Below are 14,960 nucleotides of genomic sequence, written 5' to 3' on the forward strand. Positions count from 1 at the left end.
GGACCTTGAACACTTTGCCCCACCTTCTGTCATGGTATAAGGGGCTAAGGAGCAAAAAAAAAAAAAAAAAAAACTGGAACGATTTATTGATTTTAAAGGAAGTTTACAAGACACGGAGCCTGAAAAGAATAGGACACAAAGCGCAGGCAGAGTCACAGGCAGAAAATGTAGAGTTTACTGGACGTTTAACATGAGGAGCAATGACCAAAAGAGACTTTATATGCTGAGGGAGGGGAGGAGAATGACATGGGATGTTGCTGTGCTAATCAGGAGACAATATGAAGCAGTTGAGGTGGAAGTTTAGCAGGGAGACTTTTTAACACAGAGGAACTGAACTAAGACAGAAGGAAAAACTAAAGGCAGAAGAATAAATACAAACCCAAAGGAGTAAACTACAACACAGGGAACAGAACACAGAACTAAGCTAAGAAACTAAACACCAGACAATGACTAGTATGGCAACATCTTGAACACAAAGAATAAATAAAATTAGTATGGCAAGAGGCACCGTGGCTCTTCTGCACAGCTCCATCAACCCTTTCCTGTACGCCTTTGTGGGAGAGAAGTTCCGGAGGAAGATGATGCTCCTCCTACAGAAGAAGCTCAGACTGGAGAGGACGTCAGGGTCCAAGTTCAGCAGGTCAACTTCTCAGACCTCAGAGGGCCAGGGAACATTACTCTGAATGCTTGGAGCACTTAAACTCGTCAACAGGTAGGGTGATTTAGCACATAAAGGAGGAAACAGGACATGCATGGTTGGTTTGAGATTGTCAAAATGGTCCAAATCTGTCATAACATAAGATAAATTGGATAAAGTTTATGACTAATTAATGGCATTCTTTGGACACAATAGACAGCTTGCTGTGTTCAGGGTTTAATCTTCTTGTACTCCTCTTGGATGTCGCAATACACTGCTGCCATCTACTGATCCTCTGCATAATATGCCGCTTTTGTCTCAGTATATTTCATCTTCACACGGTTGGAACATATTCAAGCGAATAAAGCCCTTAAAAGAGCAATTATACCACTTATTACACCAATGTACAGCCTAAGGTTTAAAAACATATTTTGTTGCTTTTTCTTTATTTTTTTTGTTAAAAATGTGCAAATAAATATATTTCTGCTTTTTGTTTCTGTTCAGACTCATTCAGCTTGATCATGACCAATAAAAGTTTTCACAACTCGTCCGACTCACACATAAGGTGGACCTTGAACACTTTGCCCGCCTTCTGTCGTGGTTTGAGGGGCTAAGGAGCCGGACCAAAAAAAAAAAAATAAAAAATGGAACGATTTATTGATTTTAAAGGAAGTTTACAAGACATGGAGCCTGAAAAGAACAGGACACAAAGCGCAGGCAGAGTCACAGGCAGAAAATGTAGAGTTTACTGGACGTTTAACAGGAGGAACAAGAGACTTTATATGCTGAGGGAGGGGAGGAGAATGACATGGGATGTTGCTGTGCTAATCAGGAGACAATATGAAGCAGTTGAAGTGGAAGTTTAGCAGGGAGACTTATTAACACAGAGGAACTGAACTAAGACACAAGGAAAAACTAAAGGCAGAAGAATAAATACAAACCCAAAGGAGTAAACTACAACACACAGGGAACAGAACACAGAACTAAGCTAAGAAACTAAACACCAGACAATGACTAGTATGGTAACATCTTTATATGGCAAGAGGATTTAGCACAAAATAAGAGAAGACCAACACAAATGAAAACCAAAATTTAGTAACCAAGGATCATGACATATACACTGTGACATATATTGTGTATAATTCAGTTGAAATACAAACCAATCAGCTTGGGGCAGGACTGTAAAATATCAAGAAGGTGCAGTAATCGACTGGCTGCATAACTGGAAATAGATTCAGACTGAATTTCATCTTGTTAGCCTCATATATTAATTACATTGACTCTAATAAACCTTGAATAATGTTAATTTGTCCAAGCTGGATTTCCCTTCCATTTACCCATTTGCCTCTTTAAGCGGAAGCTGCAATTTACAGAGAAGTATGAAATGATCAGAAGGATTGTGTTGCACAAAACAAAACAAAATCCAGAATTGAAAATGGGTCACCATCGGACTTTTCAGCAGGAAAATGGTCCAACACACTTGGTCAAATAAAAACTGAAATGATTCACAATATTTAAAATCAATCTGTTTCCAAAGTAGTCCCCAGACTTGAATAGTATAGAAATCCTAAATGACACACAATTAAATACTCTCTGTATATATCTTTATTCAGTGTTCATGGAGTGCATGACTACCCTATTATTATTATTATTATTATTATTATTATTGAGCATTTTTGATGTGCTTGCAGTAGCAGTAGCCTACCACAAGAGGCTCCAAATGAGCTTCTTTTAAACCCAGCAATAAATAACACAAAAAAAGAAAAAAAACTTGCAAGATTTTTTTCTTTTAACTAATTAAAAGAAAAAGAAAATATTTTGAACAGCATTAAATTACTGTGTCGGCTGCACAGAAAGCAACTCCCCCACAGGCAGGTTAGAACTGGTGTTAAACAGGTGTCGTGCTGAAAAGTGCATACCTGCCGAGACTTGCGTCCCTCGAGGAAAACGGATGAAAATATGACTGGCGTTGCCTCTTGTTCTTGTATAGCTATTCCTAATATTAGTTTATTTTCCCTATAATTGCTGGAAAAACTGTGGTTATTTAATTCACGACATCCCGGGTTTTCTCAACATGATAAACTTTTAAAGTTTTAAATGTCTCTGCTCTTGGTCCATTTTTCTCCGGGACATTTTTCTTGTAATACGCTTCCAATGATGATTACTAAAATAGTGTTGTGCCAACTCTTAATGTACAAAATAACTGTATTAATTGTGATCTTAGCTGGTTAGACTCTTTTTAAGACAAAAAAGTAAAATGGATGTGTAAGAACAAAGTAAGATGAAAAATGTAAATCTCTTTAACCTCTGAAGCTGCCTTGCCAACATATGCATCCCCTGCTGTTTTACAGGAGAATAAATTTGTGGTTGATTTCATACTTTCTACATATCAATACTTGGGGATTAAAATAGGAGAATCCATGGTTTTCTCATGTTCGGGGGGGGGGGGGCTTAAAACTTTTAAAATGTCAATAAAATGTCAAATGCCATTTACTTTTATGTTATGTTCTAAAACTATCAAGTACTGAGAAAGTCATGTGCTGAAATATTTTGCATGTTATATATATATATATATATATATATATATATATATATATATATATATATATATATATATATATATATATACACACACACACACACACATACACACATTATATGCACATATATACACACATGACTTGGTGATAGCAGCAGAAGTCACTTCTTTCAGGATTATTGCACGGGTTATAGTACAGTGTATTAAATAGATTATTGCACATTAGTTATTGCACATTAATTATTACAGTTATGGTTACAGTTATAGTCCAGCATTGTATAATCTGGTAGCAGCAGGAATGAATGATCTGCGGTAGCAATAATGTTGTTTTTTTGTTTTGTTTTTTTAGAAATAAAAACAAGGGTTATGTAAGTTTCAAATTCGACTCGGAAAGTAATTTTTCTGCCTTTTAACTAGTCTATAACAATTGTGTTGTCTTTATTATTCCTAAGAATTTGGCATAATGCACTTAAAATGCTTACTTGTTTAGGCTTCTGCGATTTTGTTTTAAATACATCAAATTGTTCTCATCTGTTTTATTTGGACATTCTGGTTTTTTTTGTTTAGTTTTTTTTATATAAAAGATTAAAGACAAAGGAAGCTACTATTTTGTATAAGGGTGAGATTTAGAAACGCGTACAGAAGGCGTAGTGGAAAATCTTACCCTGGTCATTAAATCTGACTATGCTATTTTGTTCTGTTGTTGCCAGTTTGATTGTTAAAGAAACCAACTTGTAGAGATCATTTTTAAACATCTGCACCAGACAGCATATGGCATTTAATTTAAATGCCAACGTGGTGTTCAAACTGTGCCTGTAATACGTTAATCTCCTCACTAACCCCCAGATTACACATCCTACAAGACTGCTTTGGTCTTTTCACGTCCGAGTTCGACCGATGGAGCAACTATGTTGTTATGTTGATTAATGAGAACGGTTCCATATTCTCTGTTTCCTGTTTTATTTTAATATTGGATGAAAACCACTCTTTTTGTACAAAATGAGGAACCAGATTTTTCATTTCAACATGTAATTTGAAACGTGGTAATCCTCTCCAAATAGTTTCACATTCTGCTTGTAATGACGATGCTCTCCTCAGGCATAAAGGAACTTCGTAGCGGATGTAGTGGGCATTGCTTTTCACGGACTCACAGAGTTGGCCTGGAACGGAACGGACACGTACAGGAGTGGAGGAGGTGGATTTGTGGAGTAAGGTTCCATGTTCCACGCAAGGTTCCCCCTTTTTTCCCCGCCCATTTGGGCACCTGCCCCCCAAAATGTCTGTGCACGCCACTGGTATTTGCAAACCGCAGAGAAGAGACATTTCAAACTTTGGACTCAATCATGTTAAAACGTAAAACCCATAACTTCGTGAATTAATCTGCCAAATAATCACAGTTTTTTTCCCCCAAAAGGTATAAGAAAAAGGAAAGAAACCTGTTAAAACCAGGAATATATAAGAACAAGTAGCACCGTCCGTCATATTTTAATCCGTTTTTGTCATCAATGTGCGGTTGTATGGAGCGATGCGCGCTCCCGAGTCAAAAACGCTTGCAAATCTCAGCAGCCATGCACTTTTTTTTTCGACCGTTAACGAACTCTCTCGAGTTTAGAACTGCATTTCCCGGAAGCCCTCGCGGCAAACTGAGCACCTCGCGCTGAAGCTTACTGGACCGCACAAGGTACAGTGTGAAATGTACATTTTTTAATTTTTCCCGTTAAATAAACAAAAACTGGAACTAGCGGGCAGCTAATCGTGTTTTGTCTTTTAGTGTTGAACGTATTTGCTTTAAACGCCGATCTTTAATCATTTGCCCAGATACATGCTTTGCTTTTTGCACGTTACCGTTAGCTTTGGTTAGCTGCAGTTTAGTTAATGTGTCGTAAACGTAGCATATGACCAACGGAACACATCGTGTCTCGCTTTGACAGCATTAGCATTAGCATGTTAGCAACTAGCCGAGCACAGCGCTTGTGTAACATGTTTTGCAGCGCTGCTCCAACGACGCGTTCAGTGACCCACTTACAGCTTGTTTTATCGAGCATTGCGCCCCTGTTTTCATTTAACACGTAACAATAAGAACCAGGAAGTTATAAAGAGGATCACGTGCGTGGAAAGTTCTCCAGGCAAACACTTTAAAATGTCTTTTCACAGCAAATGAGTTTAATCTCACACTCTGTACAGTGACATAACCCTAGGGGCCGCAAATCTAACACACGAACTCCGTTTTCCCACGCAAAAGTAATCACACCCCTTACGTTTCATCAACTGTTTATAATGTAACTTATTTGGATTGAATGAGGTAGAACAAACAAAAAAGTGGAGCGTAAAATTGTGCAGTTGAATACATTTTTTTTTTAAATGATGGCAAATCAGTAGAACCAGCTTTTTGCTGCGATTGCATCACATTTACAAGGCTTTAGCCGTGAAGATTGTAGTCATAGAAACAGAGTTAATGCATGAATTTGATTGGATCTAAACCAATCTGGCTGTTTAGACTGATTGTCGCTGCTGCTAGTCCAGGTTTTTCCTCCCCTGACCCATGTGGCGTGTTCCTTGGACTTGTGATGCTCTTTGCTCCCCCCCCCCCCCCCCCCCCGGTGTTCTCTGAGGCCGTCGCCGAGCAGCTGTATTTGCTGAGATTAGATTACACACAGCTGGACTCTATTCAGTCACCAGCAATCATTGGGCAACTTCTGAAGGCAATTCGGAGAAAAGGAAGGGGGCTGAATACTTGTAAAAAAAAATAAAAAAAAAAAAAGATGTTTTAAACCACGCATAACTCTCTGTCCACTTCACAGTCGTGCACCACGTTCGTGGCGGTGATGTGGAACGTTCCAGGGTTCCTGCCTCGTGTTCTCCTCTGCCCAGCGTCAGAGTAGCTGGACTGACGGGACGCGCTGTGCTGTTGTCGTTTCAGGTCAACAATAACACCCCCCCACCCCTCCTCTCCCCGGGCCTGAGCCGCCACACAATGTCGCCCGCTGCAAAGGAGCAAAGGTCAGCAGCTTCTCTGACATGCCGCCGGCTTGCCTCCCATTTCATCATCCCGTAAAAATGCTCCGTTCCGTGCGGCTCAGCCCTTTCTGACTAGACGCCGCAGGGCTCGTTCCAGCCGTCCGTCAGTCCAGTCAGAGCGGCTTCTCCTCCCATGCTGGTCTGAGGCGGCGGCAGAGAGGCTCGCCTTGTGTTCATCCCCCCCCTCCCCCCTCCACAGGGGGCGACACACACCCAGCTGCCACCATGGTGGCGGACGACGCGGCCGCGGCGGCGGCGGCGGGCGACCACCGGCCGGACGGGGACCGACACCTGGAGCTGAAAACGCCGGCGTCGGAAGGCGGCGGGGCCAACGGAGACGCCGAGGCGGCCCCGTCCCCCTGCGAGGACGCCGGCGGGGACGGCGCGGGGCTCAAGTGCTCCGTCATCTTCCTGTGCTTCTACGGGTTCATGTCGTCCATACGGCCCGGGGAGGCGTTCATCACGCCCAACCTGCTCAGCTCGGAGAAGAACTTCACCAGACAGCAGGTTAGTCGGCCTTTTCTCTCCTCCAGCTTCGCTTCAGCCCTAAACCGAGCTCCTTCCAGCCGAGGCCTCACGCTCTGATGGACTTCACCTCTGCAACTGTTTAACGAGTGTACTGAGCCCTCTCACCGGGGTCAGAGTTCACATTCCTCCCAACCCGATCAGCGTTTGCTGATTTTTGATCGCTGCGGATGTCGTCCGGCGTAGAACAACAACTTCCAAGGTGCAGGTTAGGTCTAAAGTTTAGACCCTGAACTCATCAGGAGCAGCTTCCCCGTCGTCTGCGTCAGCTCGCCCCGTGCGTTCTGGATCGCCGCGTGGGAAATCACGAGGGCCCGTCTACATCTGACGGTCCTTTCCCTTACTTACAGTATTATTGCAGATTAGAATTAAGCCCTGCACTGCAAAAACGAATCTAAAAATAAGTAAAATGTTCTTAACGTTAGTGTATTTATCCTTGATTTGAGCTGGTAAATAAGATTATCTGCCAATGGAATGAGTGTTTTCACCCCTGAAATAAGATAATTAGACATCCTGCACTTGAAATAAGATGATGGAGATGAATTGTTCCTATTTTAAGTGCAAGATTCTTATTCCATTGGCAAATCATCTTATTTACCTGCTCAAATTAAGGACAAATACACAAATTTTAAGAACATTTTTCTTATTTCTACTTCCGTTTTTGCAGTGTGATCACTGCAGACATATTTGTTTTTACCTTATTTAATAGAAATCAAATTAAAAAAAGTCCAAGAAATGAACCAGGAAACCTGGAAAAGGAGGCAAACATGAGTCCAAACATGTAGGAACCCCATGAACCTGCAAAGTATATTGTTAACACTAACATAACATTTGATTTACAGCATATGGTTGTGCTGTTATTATTTTTTTTTTTTTTTTTGGGGGGGGGGTGTGTAAAATAAATCCTATCAGTGTTTTGACTGAGAGTGAGATAAGGAGCAGTTTTAGGGCTTTAAATTAGACGAGTCGGTTTTTATGAGCTTTTCCTGACTTTTAAATACAAGTATGATTAAAAAAAAAAAAAAAAGTAAGTGAAGTTCCTTTTGATATATTTTACATACCCAACATCAGAGCTGGGCGATATGGGCCAAAAATAATATCTCGATATTTTTAGGCTGAATGCTGATATACGATACGTTTATTTTCATAATAATAATTAGAAAAAGGCATCCATGAATCAAAGTTTTATTACAAACGACTCACAGACACATTTTTTTAAACAAACAGCTGTAGATAAATATGAGAAACAGATTAAAAATAACCTACTGGAATACATTGAAGTGAAATTATAAAGCAACACGGAGCATCTCGATATAAATAATACAATCTTATCCTATAGTTCTTTAAAAAAAAAATCTCCATATGTTTCCCAGCCCAATACGATAAAAAAGGAAATCTGATCTTTATCAAAAGAAATTAGCAGTAAACCATTTCAGATGTTAAATAAAACATTACAGAATAAACTACTTTGGACATTTTCTAACTGAATTATAGAAATTAAATGCGTCCGTTTGGGCTGTATTTACTAATGAGATCAGTCCAGGGAGGCAAACCTGGCCTCAGATTTATTTTATTTAGGGGTTTGTAGAGTAGGGGGGGGTCCTCTCAGCTTTTAATTTGTAAAAGAAAAACAAAAAGGAGAAGTATTCGTCGTTATCGTTCCAGCTTCCGCCTGTAGCTTAACATGCCGATTATTTTCACTTTTACATTTTTATTTGGGACTCTGTTTTTTTTTTTTTTTTTTTTAACTTTAAATTGTTTCAGAGCTTTAAAAACACTTCAGCTGTTTGTTAAAGTTCTGGGTAACAGTTCCTACGAATCGTCCTGACCGACTTTTCAGCATTTCTGGACCCCGGTCGTAACAGATCAGCCGCTGGACCCGCTCTTGGACCGGGCCAGCGGGTAAAACCCTCACCTCCCTGTCCTCCACGCGTCCTGACCCCGCCCTCCGCTGTCGTTCGCAGGTGACCAACGAGATCACGCCGGTGCTGACCTACTCCTACATGGCGGTGCTGGTGCCGGCCTTCCTGCTGACGGACCTGCTGCGCTACAAGCCCGTGCTGATCGTGCAGGGCGTCAGCCACGTGGTCATCTGGGTGCTGATGCTGCAGGGCACCACGCTGCTGCACATGCAGCTGATGGAGTTCTTCTACGGCGTCACCATGGCGTGCCGCGTGGCCTACTCCTCCTACATCTTCTCGCTGGTCAGCCCGGCCTTCTACCAGCGCGTGGCGGGCTACTCCCGCTCCTCGGTGCTGCTGGGCGTCTTCACCAGCTCCGTGCTGGGCCAGCTGTGCGTGTCGCTGGGCGGCGTCACCTACCACACGCTGGACGCCGTCTGCCTGGGCTTCGTCACCTTCGGCCTGCTGCTGTCCTTCTGCCTGCCCTGGCCCAGGCGCTCCCTCTTCTTCAACCAGACCAGGAAGCAGGAGAAGAAGGAGCCGGCGGCCCGCTCCGAGCTGGACCGCATCAACCCCAAAGGGGGCGTCCCCTCGCCGCCGCCGCCGTCCCGCTGGAAGGATTCTGTTCTGGTGCAGATGCTGCTGGAGGTGGGCAACGTGGTGAAGATGCCCAACCTGAGGCTCTGGTCCCTGTGGTGGATCTTCAACTCCACGGGATACTACCTGGTGCTGTTCTACGTCCACATCCTGTGGAACCACGTCTTCCCCGCCACCTCCTACAACGGCGGCGTGGAGGCGGCCTCCACCTTGCTGAGTGAGCATCTTCCCCCGAGTTTAAAGACATACTATGCAACATTTTTCAGTTAATTAATGTGTTCCATACCGTTTTGGATGATTAAATGAGTCATTTCAGGTCGAACAAAGGTTTTCTCGGCCGCCCTGGTGGTCTGTGGGGGAAATACCGCACTTGCAATTGCAAGAGCTCACGGCCCGCACACACAGAAGTCTCGCTTTACGGCGAGAACTCCATGTGTTTTTGCCCTGCCATTCACTATATGCACGCGCGAAAGCAACAACAAAGAACCGCGTGTTGACGTCAAATAAACATACAAGCATATCAAGTTTTTTTATTATTATTATTATTATTTTTTTTTTTAATGTTGGCGAGACGCTACCACCGCCGCGGCGGCTGCCTCGCCAAGATAGCGCTGCTGGAAGCTTGATGTTCATACCTTCACTGTGTTAGTCATTGTTTGTACTGCCGTTTTTTCGACTTTTCGTTGCGTTCGCCTGTCTGCTAAGCTCAAAACAACCGCGCCTGGCTTGATGGAGAAACCAGAACAGCTGAGCATCTTTACGACAGTGCACTTTTACTTTGGCCCTCTGGGGGGAGCCTCGCTGGACAAATCAACCCCGGTTGCATAGTATACCTTTAAACCTGCCGTCAGCGGCGATGGCACACGTCTGACGGAGTCTAGGCGCCGCTCAGAGCGAGATGTAACGAGTCCTTACAGCATTTCTGGTTGCTGCTGTTTTATTTTATTCACCAGGAAGTTAATGTGGGTGATAAGAAGCGATACGTGGGCATTTACCAAAGATTACACCGGATCTGTTGTCTGCTCAGCCTTAACGAGGTTAACGAGGTGAAATAATACAAGTGGCTCTGGAAAATCTAGACGCGTGTAAAAACGATCGCCTGGTTTGACTCGTCTGCTGACGCTTTAAACCGATGAAGCTCCTTTTAACTCCACAGATCTGCTTTCAGTTCTGGACTCCAGCCGGGCCGGTCCAGAACTGAGATCTCTAGTTGATTTGTTTCATAAAAAAAACCTTCAGTTTCCCCTGAAGAGAGGTAAGCCTGGAGCATGATGCTGCCAACACCATGTTCCACTGCGGATCTTAGGGTTTTTTTAGACCGTTTGGTGTATTTTCTTTAGAAGTAAAGGCTTCGACAGCGCCTAACTCATATTTTGGACCTTGCTGTCAAACGTAGGTTTAGTGATCCCTGACTTTTTTCCAGCCTTCTCCTGACTGATACTTTGGTCCAACCTGAGGGTTCGGAGCCTTTGTAATCTCTGCGATCCCACTAAAGGGGCGCAGATCTGGAAAAGTTCTCCTAAATCATTATTAAAGTGATCAAAATCCTTAAATTTTCTCTCTTGCACGGGCAGGAAGAGATCAGCTGCTCCTCGTCGGTCGGTTCGACCAATCAGACGACCAGCTGCTCTCTCTCCCGTTTTCAACCAGATGACATCACGTGACCTCGTTACACAACACGTGGAGGCAGTAAACAGCAAAATGTCAGGTCACCGATAAGGAGCCGTTCTGCTGACTCGGCGCGCCGACAGAACGCCGCGTCCTTAAGCTCGTAGGCGCAGAGGCGTCCCCCGCTGACGCCTGTCCTTCTCCCCTCCGCAGGCGCTGCCACCTCCTTTGTGGCGGGCTTTGTTAAAATCCGCTGGAACGTGTGGTCTGAGCTGGTCATCGGTCTCATCACGGCGCTGCAGGCGGGCCTGCTGCTGCTCATGGGCACCACGGACAGCATCTGGGTCTGTTATGCTTCCTACATCCTCTTCAGAGGCTTCTACCAGTTCCTGGTGCCTATCGCCACGTGAGTACCGAAGGAAGGAGACACGGCGTTAAGGTGGAGCCGGGTGTTTTATATGGCAAGCCGTTTTAACATAAATTCGGTTTCGTCTGACTCTCCGTAATTACATTCCAGTAGAGCTGAACAATTAATCGCATTTTCAATATAATCGCGATTTTAAAAAAAAGCAATTTCCAAATCGCCGAGTCTGCAATTTTTGGCTATGTAACAATTAGGGAATTATAGACGTCCATTAGGTGTTGGTAAAATGTTTAAAGTGGGTTTGCCTCCACATGGAAGGGAAGACAGTTGCAGCAGTGAGATAATCTAATTGTATTACTTGTTTTAGAGTTTATATAATCATACATAGCATTAAGTTCTGGTCAATCAGTTTATTACATAGACTTGCTTGTTGGCTGCACTTTGTGTTCAACAAGGATTGATGTCCAAATCAACTAAAAGCTGTTCTCTTGAATAATATTCTGATTAATAGAAACATTAAAAGTTCTTGTTTTAAATAGTCCTTGTTTACAAACATCTTTATTTAGAGGACATTTTTGTTGCTTGTGGTTAATGCGGAGAAAAGTCAAAATTGCAATTTTGGTTGAAATATATCGTAGGCAGAACACAATCATTACTGCTCTGAGTTTAGATGCTGTGGGTCATTTAGCAACTAATCTGCACAGTGAGGAAACAAATTGATTTGTTGTTTGTATATGTTTAAAAAGACATGATAGATTAAACTGGGGATAAAAAAATTTGCATTAAATCACAATATTAAGAAAAAAAATCGCAATTTGATTCTTTTCCAAAATCGTTCAGCCCTACATTCCAGATATCTTAAAATGCATTTTGACTATCCAGAATAGTAATTTAAGATATCTTATGCGGAGAGCGTGAAAATAGTATACTTGAAGAATGCTTAAGAAATTTGCAAAGAATTTCAGATTTACTTTCTGCCGACACACACAATGCACTGAAAAACGGCTAGCTGAAAGCGCTACTATCGACTCATGTCCAAGCTCGAAATTAAGGAATATTCCTCAGCCCGGGCCAGTTCAGTTAATAACCAGATGCAGTTTTTATACTGTGGTAAAGCTATCTGCCTCTTCGGAAATTATGGTAAAGCCAGCTAGCTCTTGATTTTGACATGCTAGACGGCACAAGGGATTACAGCACCCTCCTTTAGCTTCTCTGAAAACAAAAGCGCACGCCTCCGGTTCATGTTTGTTGACATATGGCAAGCCGTTTCGTAATTCAAGATATCAGTAACGTCATTTTGACTAGTCAGAATGTCAATTTAAGATATCTTAAATGGAAAAGCTGAATAATTCAATATATCTCTAATTCAATTAAAGATATCTTAAAAGGAATTTTGACTAGTCAAAATTACAATTTAAGATATCTTAAATTTAGTTTTTACTAGTCAAAACTACATTTCGCCTATCCAAAAATACATTTAAGACATCTTGAATTATGGTGGCATTTGAGATATCTTTAATTAGAATTATGACTAGTCAAAATTACATTTAAGATATCTTGAATTGTAATTTCGACTAGTCGTAATTTAATTGTAGATATCGGAAATGGGTATTTGAGATAGTCAGTAATTCATTCGAGATATCTTGAATTGACGTCTCCATACAACTTAATGATAAATCTGACGTCATTTCGACTAGTCAAAATTCAATTAGAGTGTCTTAAATCGCTAAAACGTCTAGTGATAAAACAATTTGAGATATCTCGAATGTAAGGGTGGGAAAACCGAATTTATGTTAAGACGAGGCGATACGGCAACCCCATTTGGGATTTAATCTGTTCAGACGCTGCAGCCGATGAATACTAGTTGAGGAAGTTGCTTTTGGACTAAAAGTTTGTTTCCTAAAAGCATTTTTTCCCTGCTTCCAGCGCCCCCTGGTGTTCAGTCTACATTTCTTTTCTCTCGCCGCAGGTTCCAGATCGCCTCGTCGCTCACCAAGGAGCTGTGCGCCCTGGTGTTCGGCATCAACACCTTCCTGGGGACGATCCTGAAGAGCATCATCAGCCTGATCTTTTCAGACAAGAAAGGCCTGGGGCTGGACGTGAAGGCTCAGGTGACGTTTTTTTACCCTCTGGTCGCCTTACAGGGCGGCAGGTTGAAGCTTTTAAACGCTTCGTTTACTCAAAGTAACCCCGTTTCCCATTCCCGGGCTCTAACAGTGTTCCGATCTCTCTTGCAGTTCTTCGTCTACTTCGTCTACTTCACCCTGCTCACTGTGGTGTACTTCGTCTGCGCCGGCGTTGTCCTCGTCCGTCACTTCAGGGACCAGAACTCCGAGGGCCGCGCCTCCGCCGGCGGGCCGCCCACCGAGCTCAGCCCGGTGCCCGACGCCTCCGAAGCAGAGCCTCTGTCCAACGGCAAAAGTGCCAAGACTTAAAAGTTGAGAAGAAAGCTGCCAAACTGCGAGCGGTATTGGGTCTTGTGAAGACGACGGAGAAGCTCGCCTTAATCATGGAAGTGCCTAATCTCCTGCTGTGGGAAGCCTGTTGCACTACGTCACCCGTTTGTGTTTTGCACCGTTAGCAGAAAAAGCGAGAACTCACAGAGCCAATCAGGGTTAGAAACACATTACACTTTTAACGCAGCACTCCCGTTGTTACAGTTATTATCTTTTAGATGAGGTGTGATTAGCCTCGGATCGCTGCTGTTAACGGACAGAATCAGATTTTGTGATAAAAACCTCAATCCTAAAAAAACGTGACCACGAACTGCAGGGTTTTGTGCAGTGTAATTATTTTTTCTTTCTTTTTAAATCTTGTATTAATTTGTATTTGATACATTGAAATAAGCTGTAGATTATTTTTGTAGGAGCAATAATTTGTACATTTCTACTATTGCCAAGATTTTTGCCCACAGTGTTGGGTTTTAACACCTCAGCTGAAGGTCCAGGAAAACAAAAACGGCTGCTTTTACTTTGAAATTCACAGGAACTGAAACAAGGAAGCGTTTTATTTTCACGCAGCAGTCGCTTCATTTCGTCTTTGACTCCATTTTTCTGTAGGATTTGACTCCTGTTCACAATGTCTGTATTCTGATTAATATAATTTCTGAAAAATGCTGGATGACAGGAAATCAAGTGTTTTTATTTTCCATTCACAAATAAAATACAAGTAGTGGATAAAGTGATGGATTTTGCCTTTTTTAAACTTTTACAACTTGTCTTTATCTTTCCTATAATAACGTCTTCTCTTCACGTAAAAGGCCTTAGATGTTTAAATCGTCAAAAGCAACGTGGATTCTAAGCTTTACTGGGTTATTTACTCAGATGTAATCGGGAGGTTAAAAGGTGCATCTCAGTAAATTTTAATGAAAAAAGGTAAATTTAAGGAATTCAGGTCAAAGTCTGTAACAAGGTGATTTATCCAAGCATTTCATTCTATTACTGTTTGTAATTTATGGCTTACAGCTAATAAAAAAACCCTGGAAAAACTGATAATGTGACATCAGGCTAATAAAAAAAAAAAAATTTTTAATCCAGAAATGTGGGCCTACTGAAAATTATTTTCATGCATTGTGCCACATATGGACACAATGACTCACCGGATCTCCTTTTGCATGAATTATTGAGTCAGTGCGGCGTGGCATGGAGGCCCCGCAGCTTTGTCGGCCTAGTCAAAGCCCAAATCCTGCCGATGTGTAGATAGATGTCACCTGATGCTCTCCATCCGCTCTAAGTGGAAGGAAAAAAAAAGGGTACTTGTGGCTGTAAATGC

The 14,960-nt window shown here is 42.4% G+C and overlaps 1 protein-coding gene across 2 annotated transcripts; it reads left to right on the forward strand.

Annotated features, from left to right (window-relative positions):
- The first annotated feature begins 4,752 nt into the window (after positions 1-4,752).
- slc19a1 (solute carrier family 19 member 1) lies at positions 4,753-14,373 on the forward strand. 2 transcript variants are annotated; one of them, XM_012852243.3, is made up of 6 exons: positions 4,753-4,857; positions 6,097-6,701; positions 8,684-9,434; positions 11,039-11,231; positions 13,159-13,300; positions 13,427-14,373. In XM_012852243.3, the coding sequence occupies exons 2-6, from the start codon at positions 6,420-6,422 to the stop codon at positions 13,622-13,624; spliced, it is 1,566 nt and encodes a 521-aa protein (XP_012707697.2). In that variant the 5' UTR covers positions 4,753-4,857; positions 6,097-6,419; the 3' UTR covers positions 13,625-14,373. The 2 variants fall into 2 exon arrangements, with proteins under 2 accessions (XP_012707697.2, XP_021166106.2); XM_021310431.2 differs by having other exon boundaries at positions 4,771-4,857; positions 5,978-6,701.
- Positions 14,374-14,960: the final 587 nt, after the last annotated feature.

The sequence above is a fragment of the Fundulus heteroclitus genome, chromosome 24 (assembly GCF_011125445.2).
Source record: "Fundulus heteroclitus isolate FHET01 chromosome 24, MU-UCD_Fhet_4.1, whole genome shotgun sequence".
Classification (NCBI taxonomy): Eukaryota; Metazoa; Chordata; class Actinopteri; order Cyprinodontiformes; family Fundulidae; genus Fundulus; species Fundulus heteroclitus.

Coding starts and splice junctions, on each gene's coding strand:
- slc19a1 (XM_012852243.3), top strand. CDS start 6,420: ATGGTGGCGGACGACGCGGCCGCGGCGGCGGCGGCGGGCGACCACCGG. Junction 6,702..8,683: donor AGAACTTCACCAGACAGCAG/GTTAGTCGGCCT, acceptor TGTCGTTCGCAG/GTGACCAACGAGATCACGCC. Junction 11,232..13,158: donor TTCCTGGTGCCTATCGCCAC/GTGAGTACCGAA, acceptor CTCTCGCCGCAG/GTTCCAGATCGCCTCGTCGC.